We start from the raw sequence: 15,757 nt of genomic DNA, 5'->3' as shown, positions 1-15,757 counted from the left end.
CTACATCCTACATCCCTAACAATTTGTTTTACATATTCCAAACGTGGCCTGCCTACACAATTTTTCCCTTCTACCTGTCCTTCCAAAATTAAAGCGACTATTCCAGAATGCCTTAGTATGTGGCCTATAAGTCTGTCTCTTCTTTTAACTATATTTTTCCAAATGCTTCTTTCTTCATCTATTTGCCGCAATACCTCTTCATTTGTCACTTTATCCACCCATCTGATTTTTAACATTCTCCTATAGCACCACATTTCAAAAGCTTCTAATCTTTTCTTCTCAGATACTCCGATTGTCCAAGTTTCACTTCCATATAAAGCGACACTCCAAACATACACTTTCAAAAATCTTTTCCTGACATTTAAATTAATTTTTGATGTAAACAACTTATATTTCTTACTGAAGGCTCGTTTAGCTTGTGCTATTCGGCATTTTATATCGCTCCTGCTTCGTCCATCTTTAGTAATTCTACTTCCCAAATAACAAAATTCTTCTACCTCCATAATCTTTTCTCCTCCTATTTTCACATTCAGCGGTCCATCTTTGTTATTTCTACTACATTTCATTACTTTTGTTTTGTTCTTGTTTGTTTTCATGCGATAGTTCTTGCGTAGGACTTCATCTATGCCGTTCATTGTTTCTTCTAAATCCTTTTTATTCTCGGTTAGAATTACTATATCATCAGCAAATCGTAGCATCTCTATCTTTTCACCTTGTACTGTTACTCCGAATCTAAATTGTTCTTTAACCTCATTAACTGCTAGTTCCATGTAAAGATTAAAAAGTAACGGAGATAGAGAACATCCTTGTCGGACTCCCTTTCTTATTACGGCTTCTTTCTTATGTTCTTCAATTGCTACTGTTGCTGTTTGGTTCCTGTACATGTTAGCAATTGTTCTTCTATCTCTGTATTTGAACCCTAATTTTTTTAAAATGCTGAACATTTTATTCCAGTCTACGTTATCGAATGCCTTTTCTAGGTCTATAAACGCCAAGTATGTTGGTTTGTTTTTCTTTAATCTTCCTTCTACTATTAATCTGAGGCCTAAAATTGCTTCCCTTGTCCCTATACTTTTCCTGAAACCAAATTGGTCTTCTCTTAACACTTCCTCCACTCTCCTCTCAATTCTTCTGTATAGAATTCTAGTTAAGATTTTTGATGCATGACTAGTTAAACTAATTGTTCTGTATTCTTCACATTTATCTGCCCCTGATTTCTTTGGTATCATTACTATAACACTTTTTTTGAAGTCTGACGGAAATTCCCCTTTTTCATAAATATTACACACCAGTTTGTATAATCTATCAATCGCCTCCTCCCCTGCACTGCGCAGTAATTCTACAGGTATTCCGTCTATTCCAGGAGCCTTTCTGCCATTTAAATCTTTTAATGCTCTCTTAAATTCAGATCTCAGTATTGTTTCTCCCATTTCATCCTCCTCAACTTCCTCTATAAAACCATTTTCTAATTCATTTCCTCCGTATAACTCTTCAATATATTCCACCCATCTATCGACTTTACCTTTCGTATTATATATAGGTGTACCATCTTTGTTTAACACATTATTAGATTTTAATTTATGTACCCCAAAATTTTCCTTAACTTTCCTGTATGCTCCGTCTATTTTACCAATGTTCATTTCTCTTTCCACTTCTGAACACTTTTCTTTAATCCACTCTTCTTTCGCCAGTTTGCACTTCCTGTTTATAGCATTTCTTAATTGCCGATAGTTCCTTTTACTTTCTTCATCACTAGCATTCTTATATTTTCTACGTTCATCCATCAGCTGCAATATATCATCTGAAACCCAAGGTTTTCTACCAGTTCTCTTTATTCCGCCTAAGTTTGCTTCTGCTGATTTAAGAATTTCCTTTTTAACATTCTCCCATTCTTCTTCTACATTTTCTACCTTATCTTTTTTAGTCAGACCTCTTGCGATGTCCTCCTCAAAAATCTTCTTTACCTCCTCTTCCTCAAGCTTCTCTAAATTCCACCGATTTATCTGACACCTTTTCTTCAGGTTTTTAAACCCCAATCTACATTTCATTATCACCAAATTATGGTCGCTATCAATGTCTGCTCCAGGGTAAGTTTTGCAATCCACGAGTTGATTTCTAAATCTTTGCTTAACCATGATATAATCTATCTGATACCTTGCAGTATCGCCTGGCTTTTTCCAAGTGTATATTCTTCTATTATGATTTTTAAATTGGGTGTTGGCAATTACTAAATTATACTTCGTGCAAAACTCTATAAGTCGGTCCCCTCTTTCATTCCTTTTGCCCAGCCCGTATTCACCCACTATATTTCCTTCCTTGCCTTTTCCAATGCTTGCATTCCAATCTCCAACTATTATTAAATTTTCATCTCCTTTTACGTGTTTAATTGCTTCATCAATCTCTTCGTATACACATTCTACCTCATCATCATCATGGGCGCTTGTAGGCATATAGACGTTAACAATCATTGTCGGTTTAGGTTTTGAATTTATCCTTATTACAATGACTCTATCGCTATGCGTCTTGAAATACTCCACTCTCCTCCCTATTTTCTTGTTCATCACGAAACCTACTCCTGCCTGCCCATTATTTGACGCTGAGTTAATTACTCTAAAGTCACCCGACCAAAAGTCGCCTTCCTCTTCCCACCGAACCTCACTAATTCCTACTATATCCACGTTTACCCTATCCATTTCCCTTTTTAAATTCTCTAGCCTACCAACCTTTTTTAAGCTTCTAACATTCCACGCTCCGACTCGTAGAATGTTATTTTTTACTTTTCTGGTGACCCCTTCCTTAGTAGTCCCCACCCGGAGATCCGAACGGGGGACTATTTTACCTCCGGAATATTTTACCAAGGAAGGCGCCTCCATTATTGCTTTTGAAAATGCAGAGCCACATTTTCTTGGAAAAAAAAAACAGCTGTAGTTTTCCATTGCTTTCAGCTGCGCAGTACTCAGAGGACTGAGTGATGCTGATATGGCCGTTTAAGTCATTGTGACTTACGCCCCTAACAACTACTGAAAGAGCTGCTGCCCTCTTTCAGGAATCATTCCTTAGTCTGGCTCTCAACAGATACCTCTCCGATATGGTTGCACCTTCGGTCCAGCTACTCTGTATCCCTGAGCACTCAAGCCCCCTCACCAACGGCAAGGTCTCATGATTCATAGAGGAGGGTAAAAATGTTGGTCAGTCAAAATGTAATTTCTAAATATTATAATTGTTTTATAAGAGATACCTCAGGCTTTTTGTCACAGAATTGATGTTGTGGAAGTTTATAAATATTTAGGTTTAATGTTAGACAGATTTGAAACGGTCTGAGCTCATTTCATTAGTAGATAAAGAATTACTACAAATTTCTAGAATTTTAAATTATTTTATTCAGCAAATGTGTTCAGTAAATATATGTAAAATAATATATTTTCCCCTTTCTTTCTTTTTCTGTTTACCCTCTGGAACTACCATAAGGTACTACTTCAGATAATGATATGTATGAACGTAAATGAAGTGTAATCTTGTACAGTCTCAGGTCAACCATTCCTGAGATGTGTGTTTAATTGGAACTCAACCACCAAAGAAAACCGATATCCACAATCTAGTATTCAAATCTGTATAAAAGTAACTGCATTTATTAGAATTTGAACTTTATAAAACTCTTCAACTTCAAAATCAACCGATTTGTGATGAAAAGTTTACTAGACCCACCCAGTGGGTTGGTAAAATATTTTTTCCTATGTCAATCTAAATTAGAGTATGGCCTCTTTGCTGTTGGGAGGAGGTTGCTTATAAACTATTTTAAAACCAGTTGGCAATACTCATAAATGGTTAGTTCAAACATCAAGGAAAAGAAAAGCTGAGCATAATTTTCTATTATTTTTTGTTTAAGATTCTTCCCTTGAGAGACTTCTTTTAAAGTATCTTTTTTTTTTCAAATAGTGACAAGTTTGAATTATTTATAATAAAACAAGGATTCTGAGTAATAAGGATATGTTTTTTTTTTCAAAACCTAAATGTAAAATAATTAAAAGTAGTGCTGAATATTTATTTCCTGCAATTTATAATCATGTGCCTTAAGTGTTTTAAGGAATTGTTTTTTTAAAAATGAAACTGTTGAATTCTAATTAAATTTTAAATATAAAGAGTGAATTGTTTCCAAGTTTTATCTGTTACTATTAACTAATGAAGTATATTGTTGAATATTTTTATTTTTATTTTTTTGTTTTTGAATATATACCGACTATAAGCAATCCTGCATTTGCTCCATTTTCAAACAGGCTTTTCCTTTGAGAATGTTTTTTTGTTTATTGTAACAATTTATTAATGAACGGTAATTTTTTTTTTCTTAATTTTTTTTCTCTATAATTGTTTTGATATATATATATATATATAAATTTCTGTTAAAAAATAATGTATTATCTATAAAATAATAGTGATATTTTTTTTTAAAAAAAGGCAATGTTAATGTTTCGTTTTATAAAGATATAAGTTACATTGTGATTAAATTTCATTTTTTCTTTCTTTCATCAACATTGGTAGTGGTATAAGATTATCAAAGAGGAGATGAAGAACAGGAACAATTTTTGATGATAATGTTAGGGATTAACCACTTGCTGGAATAAAACATGTTAAATATTTATATAATTATATTTTCCACTTACCAACATTCATTAATAGAAATTATGTTCAAGCGCTTTTGAAGATTACTACTCCATCCTCAGGAACAATGATAATATACTATATAAATGTTTACTTCACATATCAGTAATTTTAATGAAATAAATTTTAAAATGAAGTCAGATTACATGTCATGTCAATAAGAAGATCACAATTGTTATGTTTATTGGAATGAAATAATTTTGTCAACATTAGTCAAAATTATTGATTAATGTTTGAATAAGATATCATTTTCAAAATTTGTTTGTTCATTTATAGTCTTTTATTATTTAAGTATATATAATATTTTTCTAAAATATTTGTTGTATTAAGGTTATTAGAATATTCAAGAATTTTAATAAAATTATTTGGGTTGTAATTGTGATTATGTTCTATATGATGTCTGGCAAAATTGGATCATTTTATGTTTTCTTTATTTATACAACTGACATGTTCATTAGTCATCCCAATTATAATAGTCATTTGACTATTTTAACTCCTTCACGATCAATTGTTATATTTATTTTAAAAATTTATTTCATTAAAATGATTGATGTGTGAAGTAAACATATAAAGTATATTATCATTGTACCTGAGGATGGATTAGTAATCTCCAAAAAGTCCTTGAACATAGTTTCTATTAATGAATGTTGGTAAGTGGAAAATATTATATAAATATTTATATGTTACTAACAGATCATGCTTAATAAAATTAATCTATAACTTGTAATTCATCAACCACTTATGATGTATCATTGAAAGCTCTCAATGTGGAGTTATTATTACTGCAGTTAAGAAAAAATCCAAAGGATACTTTTGGTCCAGTCAACTGCAATCAAAAGGGAAGGTGCACAACTAGATGTTACAACAGTCCTAAATCCAAACTTTCAACATCCTAATTGTTTTTTGAGTTATGCGAGATGTATGCATACATACATACAGATGTCATGTCAAAATGGATATTTCAGGTGAAATCTGAAAACAGAAATTTTTCGCTAACACAATTACTTCACACAAGGAAGTAAAAATTTGTAGGAGCCAACATAAAACTGGATAAAACTTATTTTTTCTTTAAAAATTAAAAACCACCCAAAAAGTAACATTATGTTGGTAATATAAAAATCTCCTAATAAAAGATATATAAAATTATTAAAATATATAACAAAAAGTGAAATTAAAACAAACCTCCAGCAAATAGTGAAACAATACTGTGCTGCACACAATGAAGTAAAAGATGAACGCATAACAGATGACTTGATACAAGGACTCGATTGGTCAGTCACATTCAATATCTCAACCAGAGCATCCATTAACAGTGGGTATTTCACTTTATCTGGTGTCCCCAATATAAAATTGCATGCCTGCAATGATAACAGAAAGAATATAATTAGATTATTCTGAATAAATAGTATTTAGAAATATAAGAAAATCTTTACATCATGGAATAGCAAGTTTCTAAACTATTTATTTAATCTTAATTTACATATTCTATATGTTCTAATCCCGGATGGATATTTTTCTTATCACTAAAACCTGAATCTTCAATTGAATGAAAACAATCATTACTTTAATAATAACATTTAATAATCATTACATTTTCTTATAACTACAGATACTGAAGGTCATTTAGAAATGAATTACTACTCAAAATGCAAAGCATTACGATGAACAAACAAAAGTTACTACCACTGCCACTCAGATTACTTTCTTTTTTAACAAGAAAAAATAATTGACACTGCATAAAACAAATAGAAATAATAAGGGGCTGTAAAGAAAGTCCACACACAGAGTAATATAAAAAACAAGATGGAAGCAAAAACCCATCAACCAGAAATAAAAACTATAAAAAAAAAAAATAATAATAATAAAATAAAAATATTCACTAAAATAGAAATTCAATTACGATAAGTTTTAAGCTCCCACCAAAAAAAAAAAGACCAAATGAAAATATTGTAAAACTCAGAAAGGCTAAATAATTTAAGAAATTTATATAGTTAATTGATTAAAAGTAGGACAATTTAGTAAAATCAGTAAATCAAGGAAAAATCCATCAAAACCAATACACACAATAATATTATCAAACAAACAATGCATATAACAAGTAGAATGCTATGGCTGATAAAAGGATTTAAATGGATGCTTTCTAAAATAAACTGTAGAAGAAAAACGTATGCCAAATAGTATGCTAAATGTCTACCTGCAAGAATATGGGATAAATATTCTTTCAGAGCATATAAAAGTGACCACTACCGCTGAAAACTAATATAATATTCTTCATCATAATCTGGTATTCTGCCTGGCAGCAGATACATTACACCACTGCTCTCTCCATTCATTTCTCTTCCAATCCTTCTCCTTGATCCCCCTGCTATTTCCAATTTTTACCTTGTCTACTAGTTTCATCTTTCTTCCTTGCTTCCTTCCTCCTTCTACCGACCCTTCCGATGCAGTCCTAACCTGTTTCCTTTTCTTTTGTGCACTTCTCACATAAGTGCTCTTTCTTTTTTAATCCTGTTCATTACTTCAATCCACTTTATCTATCCATCTTACTTTCTCCATACCCATATCTCAAAAGCCTCAATCCAGTTTTTCGTCATAGACTTGTTAAAGAAGTTGCTGACAAACTTCCACTCAATGTTCCTGTTCAGTCATCAAAAGGAAAACTTTGCTACAACTCGATGATGTTCAATTTTTCAGTAAAAATTGTCACGGCATGATCCAATTGAGATGCAAACCTCTTCTGCAAATTCTCTGAGTCAATCAGCAATTTACATGCACCAGATCGTTGATTTTCTGAACATAGGTGTCAGTTGAAGTCGAAAACCTTCCTGGTCGAGGGTCATCTTCAAGTGACCACTTTTAGATCTTCAAAAGACCACTTTTAAATTGTGAAAACCATTTGTAACATTGCGTATGACCAGAGCATCATCAACGTAAGCTTGTTTGAAAAGTTGAAATGTTTCCATGAAAGTTTTCCAGTCTTACACAAAATTTAATGTTGTATCGTTACTCCAGTAAATCACACATTACAAAAATCACTACTAACACTTAAACACATTGCACTCAAATAACAATAACAAGTTAAACTAAATGAGTTATCAATAATTCAAGAACAAGTGGTTACAACAGAGGTTATGTGCAACACAATGTTCCCAACCACATGTCACTAAATATCTCTGTCGGTATGTTTAAAAATGTTTGGTTATTTTCTGAACAGACCTTGTAAAATAATCATATTATAATATCTATGGTAACACTTTCGTATTCAGTATTCAGAAACAAACATAGTCTGGGTTCCAAATCTGATATCATTATAAATAAAATGAACAAATTTTTTTGTCACATTAAATTCCAAACAATAATTCATAAACCAAAACAATGCAAGCCAAATACCAATTTGTTGCAACATGTTATTAGGCACAAACTCTACAAAAGAAGAAGCACTATCTGCACCTGAAAAATCAGCCAATGATGAAAAACAAAAGCTGCATTACACCTGATATTAAGACAGTATATCTGACATCCCAACAAATAGTCTCTTCATTTTAAGTCTTAAATTGTTACAAAAAAAGAATCCCAATTACAAGCTTAGAACTCATACAAATATGTTTGATAATATCAAAATTCATTATAAACAAAACTAGAAACCTCAACAATTTATCATTATTCCAAAAACAAGCTATCAAAAGAAATTTTTCAGCTATCAAAACATAAAAGTAACAGTAATAAAAGGACTGCACAATAAAATAGATTTTTCATCTCATCAAGCAAAAATTAAAATAAAACTATTGCATAGAACTGCGAAAGAAGACAGACTTTTTGTTAATTAATTTGGTTTTAATTTTTTAATGCTTTTTTAATTTAGTTTAATATTGCTAACAACAGATACCGCAGGTAAAAAGAAACATCAATGTTCCAACTAGCAGCATTGTAACAAACCGTACTTCTAACTTTGACCACTGAAATTTTTTCGACCTTAAATTGAGCGTAACTCAATAATGACTAAATCAATCTTCATCAAATTTTCACAGCAGAACTTTAGATACACTACTACAGCATACCTACATTTCAATGAAATTGATCAAGTAGTTTTGGAGATTTTCAAGCCACAGGAAATTTATACATAGGCCTGTATATATATATATATATATATGGATTTTTTTATTGAAATTCAAACTCATAAAAAGCTCATTATTTTACATTTCTACTTACCAAACCATCAAGTTTTGGTTGTTCTTGGTTATTCAGTTCAAATTTGGTTAGATTATAAAATCTAGGTTTCATTGAAAACTCATCTTGTGGTCCCAATTTACGATAATTATCTTCAATATCTTTCCATGGATTAAACATTCGGGAAGCAACTCTTCCATCATTGCCTTCTGGCACCATACTGGTAGCACTGAATAAATTCCACTGAACCTAAATAAAACAGGATTTATTAATTTTAATCTTTACTGTAACATATAAACTCAATAAAATGCCCAAAAACTACCTTAAATGAACCCAAAAATAACAGAGAAATATTAACGATATATAACAGCTTTCATAAGAATTGATATATCACAGATACTTCAAGATCTATATTTACATAGGTATGTCCAGAAATTATGAACCACTATTCAAGTGAATAAAGTTGTTAGAAAGTTGAATCTTCAATAAAAATAGTCACCACTTACCCTTAAAATAGTAGAAATAATTAACAAAGATACAAAATATAAAGAAATAGAAAATCCAGAAAACAATCCAAAATTTTTAAAAATAAAAACCAAACTACAGCTAAAATAAACTATTTCAAAAATGATACTTACAATTTCAATGGATATGGAGCAATTTTTGGTAATAATGGTTTTGAGCACAAGACATCCACTGACTCCAAAAATAACAGAATTTCAGTTACTCCTGGTAAACTTACCATCTAATCTGAATTTAATAATTTTTTTATAAATGGAAAATTTGTCATAAGTGGTTTAAAATCTAATTAAAGACAAAATTAACATTTTTTTTAAACATGCATTCTTCAAAAAAAATCTTAACTTAATAATGGAGTCAGGTAAACTTCCTGAAATATCAAACAGTTCACAATATAATTTATCAAGAAGTAAGATTAGAATTTAGGGCTTGTCACTAACTTTAGGAATATCGTACTTAATACATATTAGAATATATTGAATAGTGATGGCTTGAATATATTTTATGTATACAAAGATTACAAATGTATTTTATATATTTTATATACAAAAAGATTTTTAAAAAAATTAGAAGGTGAAATAAATAAAAGGTAAAAAAAAACAGAGAAGGTACCTAGGTAAATACTGCAAAATAAAAATGATAAATGTATGAAGAATACAGAGAATAAGAGAAACAAAATTAAGTACTAAAGTTTAACAATTAGATTAAATATTTGTTTCCCAAAGCACAATAATGAACTGAAAGTTGTTAATTTAATTACATACCTGTTCAACAAGAGATACAGGTGCATCGTAGAGATATTTCATAATGTAATCTATAAGCAATAATAAACGTGATAAACACAGTAACTGTGTTTCACGCATTAATCCACGTATTATACCAGTCTCACCAACACGAATAATACCAGATGCACACACTAACAATACTGCTTTTTTCTGCATTAGATTTAATGAATGAAATAAAAACAGCAACAGCTGAGCATGTTCCACATTCAAATCTGCTGACAAAATAAAAATAATTTAATATACAGTCATCAGCAAAAATAAAAACTATAACAAAAATCATTTTAAAAAATAAACCAGATTTTAAGAAAAATAATTTTTCATTTTTTCTACTTTTACAGTACAAAAATATAATGGAAAAATACAATACAAAAATCACATTTTTTTAATATATAGCAAATTGCTACTATTAAAAGTTAAACTAAAAAAAGAACATATTAAGTTGTTAAAAATACCCTTTTATGCTATAAAAACCTTTTATTTTCAGCCATTTCCTCAGTTTATATTTGAAGATCTAAAATTTCATATCAATTTTAGATTGTTCCGAGAACAATTTAATACACTCCAGAGCTAATATAAAATGGACTGCTTAAAAACAAATAAAAAACAGTAATATAAGGCTTATTATGTTGTTCTAATTACAACCCTGATTCAGATATATTTATCTATGCACACTCAAACCCATATTCCATGCATTGTTGCTTTTAAAGGCACCAACCAAGGTAAAGTTAGAATTTTATTTTTAATGGAGTCAACAACAAAAATTTGGAGAATTTCTTGAATCTCTTTGTAATATTACACTTCTATTCTCTAAACCCATCAACTGCAAATGATGATTCCCCTTGATATTAATTATAATATGAAAGGATTCAACTTATAGCAAACAAATGATAAAAATAAAAAGTGGAAAATTTACAAAAAAATAAAACACGAGGGAGTATATTACAGATAAAGGCAGATGAACAGCAATTTGGTTTCAGGAAGAACAGCATGGGTAAATGAGAAGAAACTACAATGATTAATGTTAGGAGATAGGTTAAAAAGAAATGAAACTATGAAGCTTTGTTTAACTGATATTTGTTATTTATACAAAAACATTTTATAATACAATGGAGCCTTGCTTTGATTGACATTGCCTTTTTATCAAGCTGTATATAAAAGAAGTATTAAAAAACTAAAATAAAAATTGAATGAAAAGGAAAAATCTAAAGATTTGCTGACATTATTTTTGCTAAAACCATCCTTGGTTTTAGCAAAAATTTAGTTATGATTGCTGCAATATAAATAATGTTATATAATTCAATTCTAACATTGGATTAATGCTAATTATCCACCACTAGAGAAATAATTTATGGGTATAAACAAGCATAAAAAAATAATTAATACAAGAGAACGGACAATAATACAGGGTTAAGTACTAAAATGGAATAATATTCTAGAAGTTAAATACAGTAGAAGAACAAATGCATTAAAATTATTATGCAAAGATGAAAGTAATGAAGGCATTAAGGCAGAGTGGGATAATAAGCCAGAAAATCTTTCAACCAGAAAAGAAAAACCTTCTGGTATAAATATAGATTTAAGAATAAAATACAAACTTTCAAAATCAGATGTAATATATCGTGATTTTTTTTTTTAGGGAGGCGAAAAACGCCTGTGGCGTTATCATCGCCTGGAATTTTCTTTAATAAAAAGGTAAAATAACACTGAAATAATAAAACTAAATAAGGTTTAAAACTAATATAAATTATATAATAAATAATTTATTAAAGCAAAAGTTAAAAAAGTGAAATAAAACTCAAAACTAGTATCGCAGACAGAGTCTTTATAAAACTATAAACTTATAAAAGTTTACTAACTATATAAAACTTAACTAATTCCAAAGGGGAGTGCAAAAGGCTCCCTACTCCGATATTAAAATTAAAGACATAGAACCAAAATATCAAAATTGAAACCAAAAAAATTATCAAAAACTCTTCTAGCATAAAATATATATGATAATATTAAATTTTTTGCAGTAATCTAGTACTACGCAAAAACAGAAACATCCAGTTCAAAATTTCATTATGGTGGATTAAATTTACGACGCAATGCCACATAACATATGCAGTCTAGGAGAATGTGGTGCACAGTCATGCGGCAGTTGCATCGTGTGCATAGGGGTGCGTGTCCTCCTGACATTAGGTACTCGTGTGTGATCCTCGTATGTCCTACGTGTAATCGGCAGAGGACTACTTCTTCACGATGAGTTTTTCTGCAAGAGGAGTCCCATGGCAACACTGAATCTTTAATCCGTCGGAGTTTATTATCAACAGTAGTCGCCCAGTCACTTTGCCACCTTGCTCTCAGCGATTGTTTTACACGATTAATAAAATCAAAGCTAGTAACTCGGGTGGTGAAAGGAGGTTGAATACACGCTTCTTTGGCAGCATAATCTGCTTGTTCATTACCTGGAATACCTACATGGCTATGGACCCAGAAAAAATTTACTTCTGTGTTGCGATAACTCAACTCAGCGATTGCATTGTAAATTTCAATAACAGGATGTTTGGAATAAAAGTTTTCTTACGTCTGGAGAGCACTACACAAGTCACTGTAAATAAGAATGTTTCTATATTTAGGGTTAATGATATTTAGAGCTATTTATAGCGAGTAGTTCAGCGGTGAACACACTCGTAATACCGGGTAGGCCAAACATATAAGTTCTTTCATTGACAACAAAAGCACAATCAACGGTATCGTCTTGTTTCGATCCATCAGTGTATATCACCGCGTCTGGGTTTGTCTTGGTGAGAACATACTCAAACATTTGTCAGAAAACAGTATATGGTGTTGATCGTTTATCGTATGCCGTAAGGTCAAATGTAAAATTTACAAGGTTTATTCTCCACGGAGGATATGAGCACAGACATGATGGAAAGAATGACGGAGTGTCAACATTTATATGCTGCAGCAGACTTAGGTACGGACACCTATAGGTGCAGTACAGCGTGGACGGTCCTCATTAGGATTTCTATGAACTAGGTCAAAAGCCGGGTGGTGATTTGGCTGTCCTTTGAGATGGGCAAAATAAGATAACAAATGCTGGTCTCATTTATCCCAAAGTGATGGCTCGCCACAGTCTACAAGTAAGCTAGCGATAGGGCTTGATCTAAACGCACCTGTGGCAAGCCGAAGAAAATCATGATGTACATCATCCAGCATTTTAAGCACGAGCAGCATTTGACAAGCTGAAGCGTAGGCGACACAACCATAATCTAAATGGGAACTAACAAGGGAATAGTAAAAACATAACATAGATGATCGATCGGCTCCCCAATTGGTGTTTTCCCGCATCATATCTAAATGTTTGGAACATTTTGTCCTTAATTCCTTTATATGTTTGACCCAAGTAAGACGGCTATCAAAAAGCAAACCTAGAAACTTGACGTAAGGAGAGATAGCAATAAGCTCTCTGTTCAGAAAAACTTGCGCAATAGAAGGGTTTTGTAGCCGGGAAAAGACTACACACATTTCGTTTTGTCGGATGAAAATATGTGAAACCAGTAGTAATCCTGGACCAAGCTTCAAGCCGAAATATAGTGTTCTGTAGTAGTCGCTCTGCAGTGGGCGTTGAACAGCTCGCAATGTAAATAACAGAATCATCAACAAATAGAGAACATGAGACAGGAACCTGTACACAATTGGTAATACCGTTTATAGCTACAGAAAATAAGGTGACACTTAAAATTAACTACCTTGAGGTACTCCATTCTCCAAAACAACACTATCTGAAAGTGAATCGTCTACACAAACACAAAACGTTCGGTGATTTAAGAATCCCTGGATAAAAACAAGCATATTGTCCTTGATTCCCCATTTCTTGAAGGTGTTAAGAATACCACGTCGCCAGGCCGTGTCCGTACACCTTTTTTATATCGAAGAAGATGTGTAAGCCTGCGGTTTACCATTCTCTCCATTATTTTACACAACACGCTTGTTAAAGAAATAGGGCGGTAGCTTGAGGGATCAGTTTTGTCTTTACCAGGTTTTAGTACTGGTATAATAAATGCTTCTGACCAGCTGGGCGGAAAGACTTGTTTGGAGAATAAGCTATTGTAAATATTCAAAAGATGTTGTAGTGCTGAGTTAGGAAGGTGTGAAAGCATACCAAGGCGAACGTTGTCTGGTCCAGGAGAAGTGTCACGTTGAGTTCTTAAGTGCGTGTAACAATTCTTTAAATACAAATGGAGTGTTCAATTCACCAACCGAATCACCAATGTTTAACGACAATATTTCTATCTATACTTTGTACCTCTGAAAATCGTTATTATATGATGAAGTGAGAGACACCGAGCGGAAAGATTTTGCTAAAGTATTTGCTACAGCCGAAGATGATGAAAGGAGTTCTCCATCAATGAGACTGAGAATAGATTGTCTCGGTGATCTGAAAATTGCATGGATTTTTTTCCACACAGTAGATATGGGAGTAGCATGTGAGATGGTGTTCACATATTTCGTCCATGAATTCCTCTTAGCATTCAAGAAGACCCGACGGCATACCGCTCTAGTCCTGCGGTACAAATTTAGATGTTCAGTTGTAGGTCTATTATTAAATTTGCATAGTGCTCGCAAATAGTAGCGATTCTTAATAGCACATTTGCAATCATCATTCCACCATGGAACGGAAGGACATTTAGGATTACCTGATGTTTGTGGGATATATCTGCTGGCAGTTTCAAGTATCATTGATGTAAAAGAGGAACATTGCTCAAGGATGTTCGCACCATTGTCATACTGTGATTGGAAGATTTTATGATATTCATCCCAAACCACGGAGGTGGTTTTCAACAAACCACCTCCGTGGCCTTCTCTTAACCTCGTGGTCCACACCGAAACCAATAATAATTGGTTTGTGGTCACTGCTGTGAAAGTCTTCACAAACAGACCAATCAAGATGAGGGAGTAAATTCGGTGAGCATATGGAGAGATCGATGTTAGACATAGTACCAGATGATAAAGACATGAATGTGTGAGATCCATTATTCAGCAAACAAAGGTCTAAGTCTTGTCTCACATTGTGTACTATATTTCCTCGAGTGGAGCAGAAGGTCGAGTCCCAGAAAACATGGTGGGCATTGAAGACTCCTACTATTAACAATGGATATGGTATTTGTGTGAGGAGATTTGAGATATCCAGAACACTGAACTCAGTGTTCGGTGAGAGATACAGATTGCAGATATGCATCTTGAAGGGGATACAGATCTTTACTGCAACAGCAGGAACATGAGTGATCAGTTGAATCCTTGTAGCCAGTACCTCATCCTTCATGAAAATAGCCACTCCACCACTCTCTCTACTGTCTACTATACAGTCGTATCTCTCACAGAAGTATTCTCTGAGTACTATTGGGTCATGTTGTAGAAGATGAGTTTCCTGGAAACACATGATTATCGGATCATGTAAGTGTGCCAGTACTCCAATATCTTCAATGCGGGACTGACGACCTGTAACATTCCACTGAATAATGTTCTTAACGGTAAAAAAAATATAAACAAATAATAAAAAAAAAAATAAATATACTTAAGAAACCATATAAAATTTAGTTGTATGTGATTCAGTTTTTCTTTTTCGTATTCTTTATTTTGGATAA

At 32.2% G+C, this 15,757-nt stretch overlaps 1 protein-coding gene across 8 annotated transcripts in view; it reads right to left on the bottom strand.

Moving 5' to 3' along the window:
* Positions 1 to 15,757, bottom strand: part of poe (E3 ubiquitin-protein ligase-like protein poe) — a 216,588-nt gene that overhangs the window by 154,194 nt on the left and 46,637 nt on the right. For 5 of the 8 annotated variants that reach the window (XM_075371905.1, XM_075371903.1, XM_075371908.1 and 2 more), the window contains 3 exons: positions 10,107 to 10,342; positions 8,866 to 9,072; positions 5,839 to 6,014 (listed from right to left, as the gene is read on the bottom strand). In XM_075371905.1, coding sequence (XP_075228020.1) covers positions 5,839 to 6,014; positions 8,866 to 9,072; positions 10,107 to 10,342 — 619 coding nt within the window. The remainder of the gene's footprint in view (positions 1 to 5,838; positions 6,015 to 8,865; positions 9,073 to 10,106; positions 10,343 to 15,757) is intronic. The other 3 variants (XM_075371904.1, XM_075371907.1, XM_075371910.1) reach the window with 1 other exon arrangement.

This window comes from Lycorma delicatula, chromosome 7, assembly GCF_047948215.1.
Source record: "Lycorma delicatula isolate Av1 chromosome 7, ASM4794821v1, whole genome shotgun sequence".
NCBI classification, from domain to species: domain Eukaryota; kingdom Metazoa; phylum Arthropoda; class Insecta; order Hemiptera; family Fulgoridae; genus Lycorma; species Lycorma delicatula.
The sequence above is the reverse complement of the archived record's forward strand: the minus strand, read 5'-3'. Positions and strand labels throughout refer to the sequence as shown.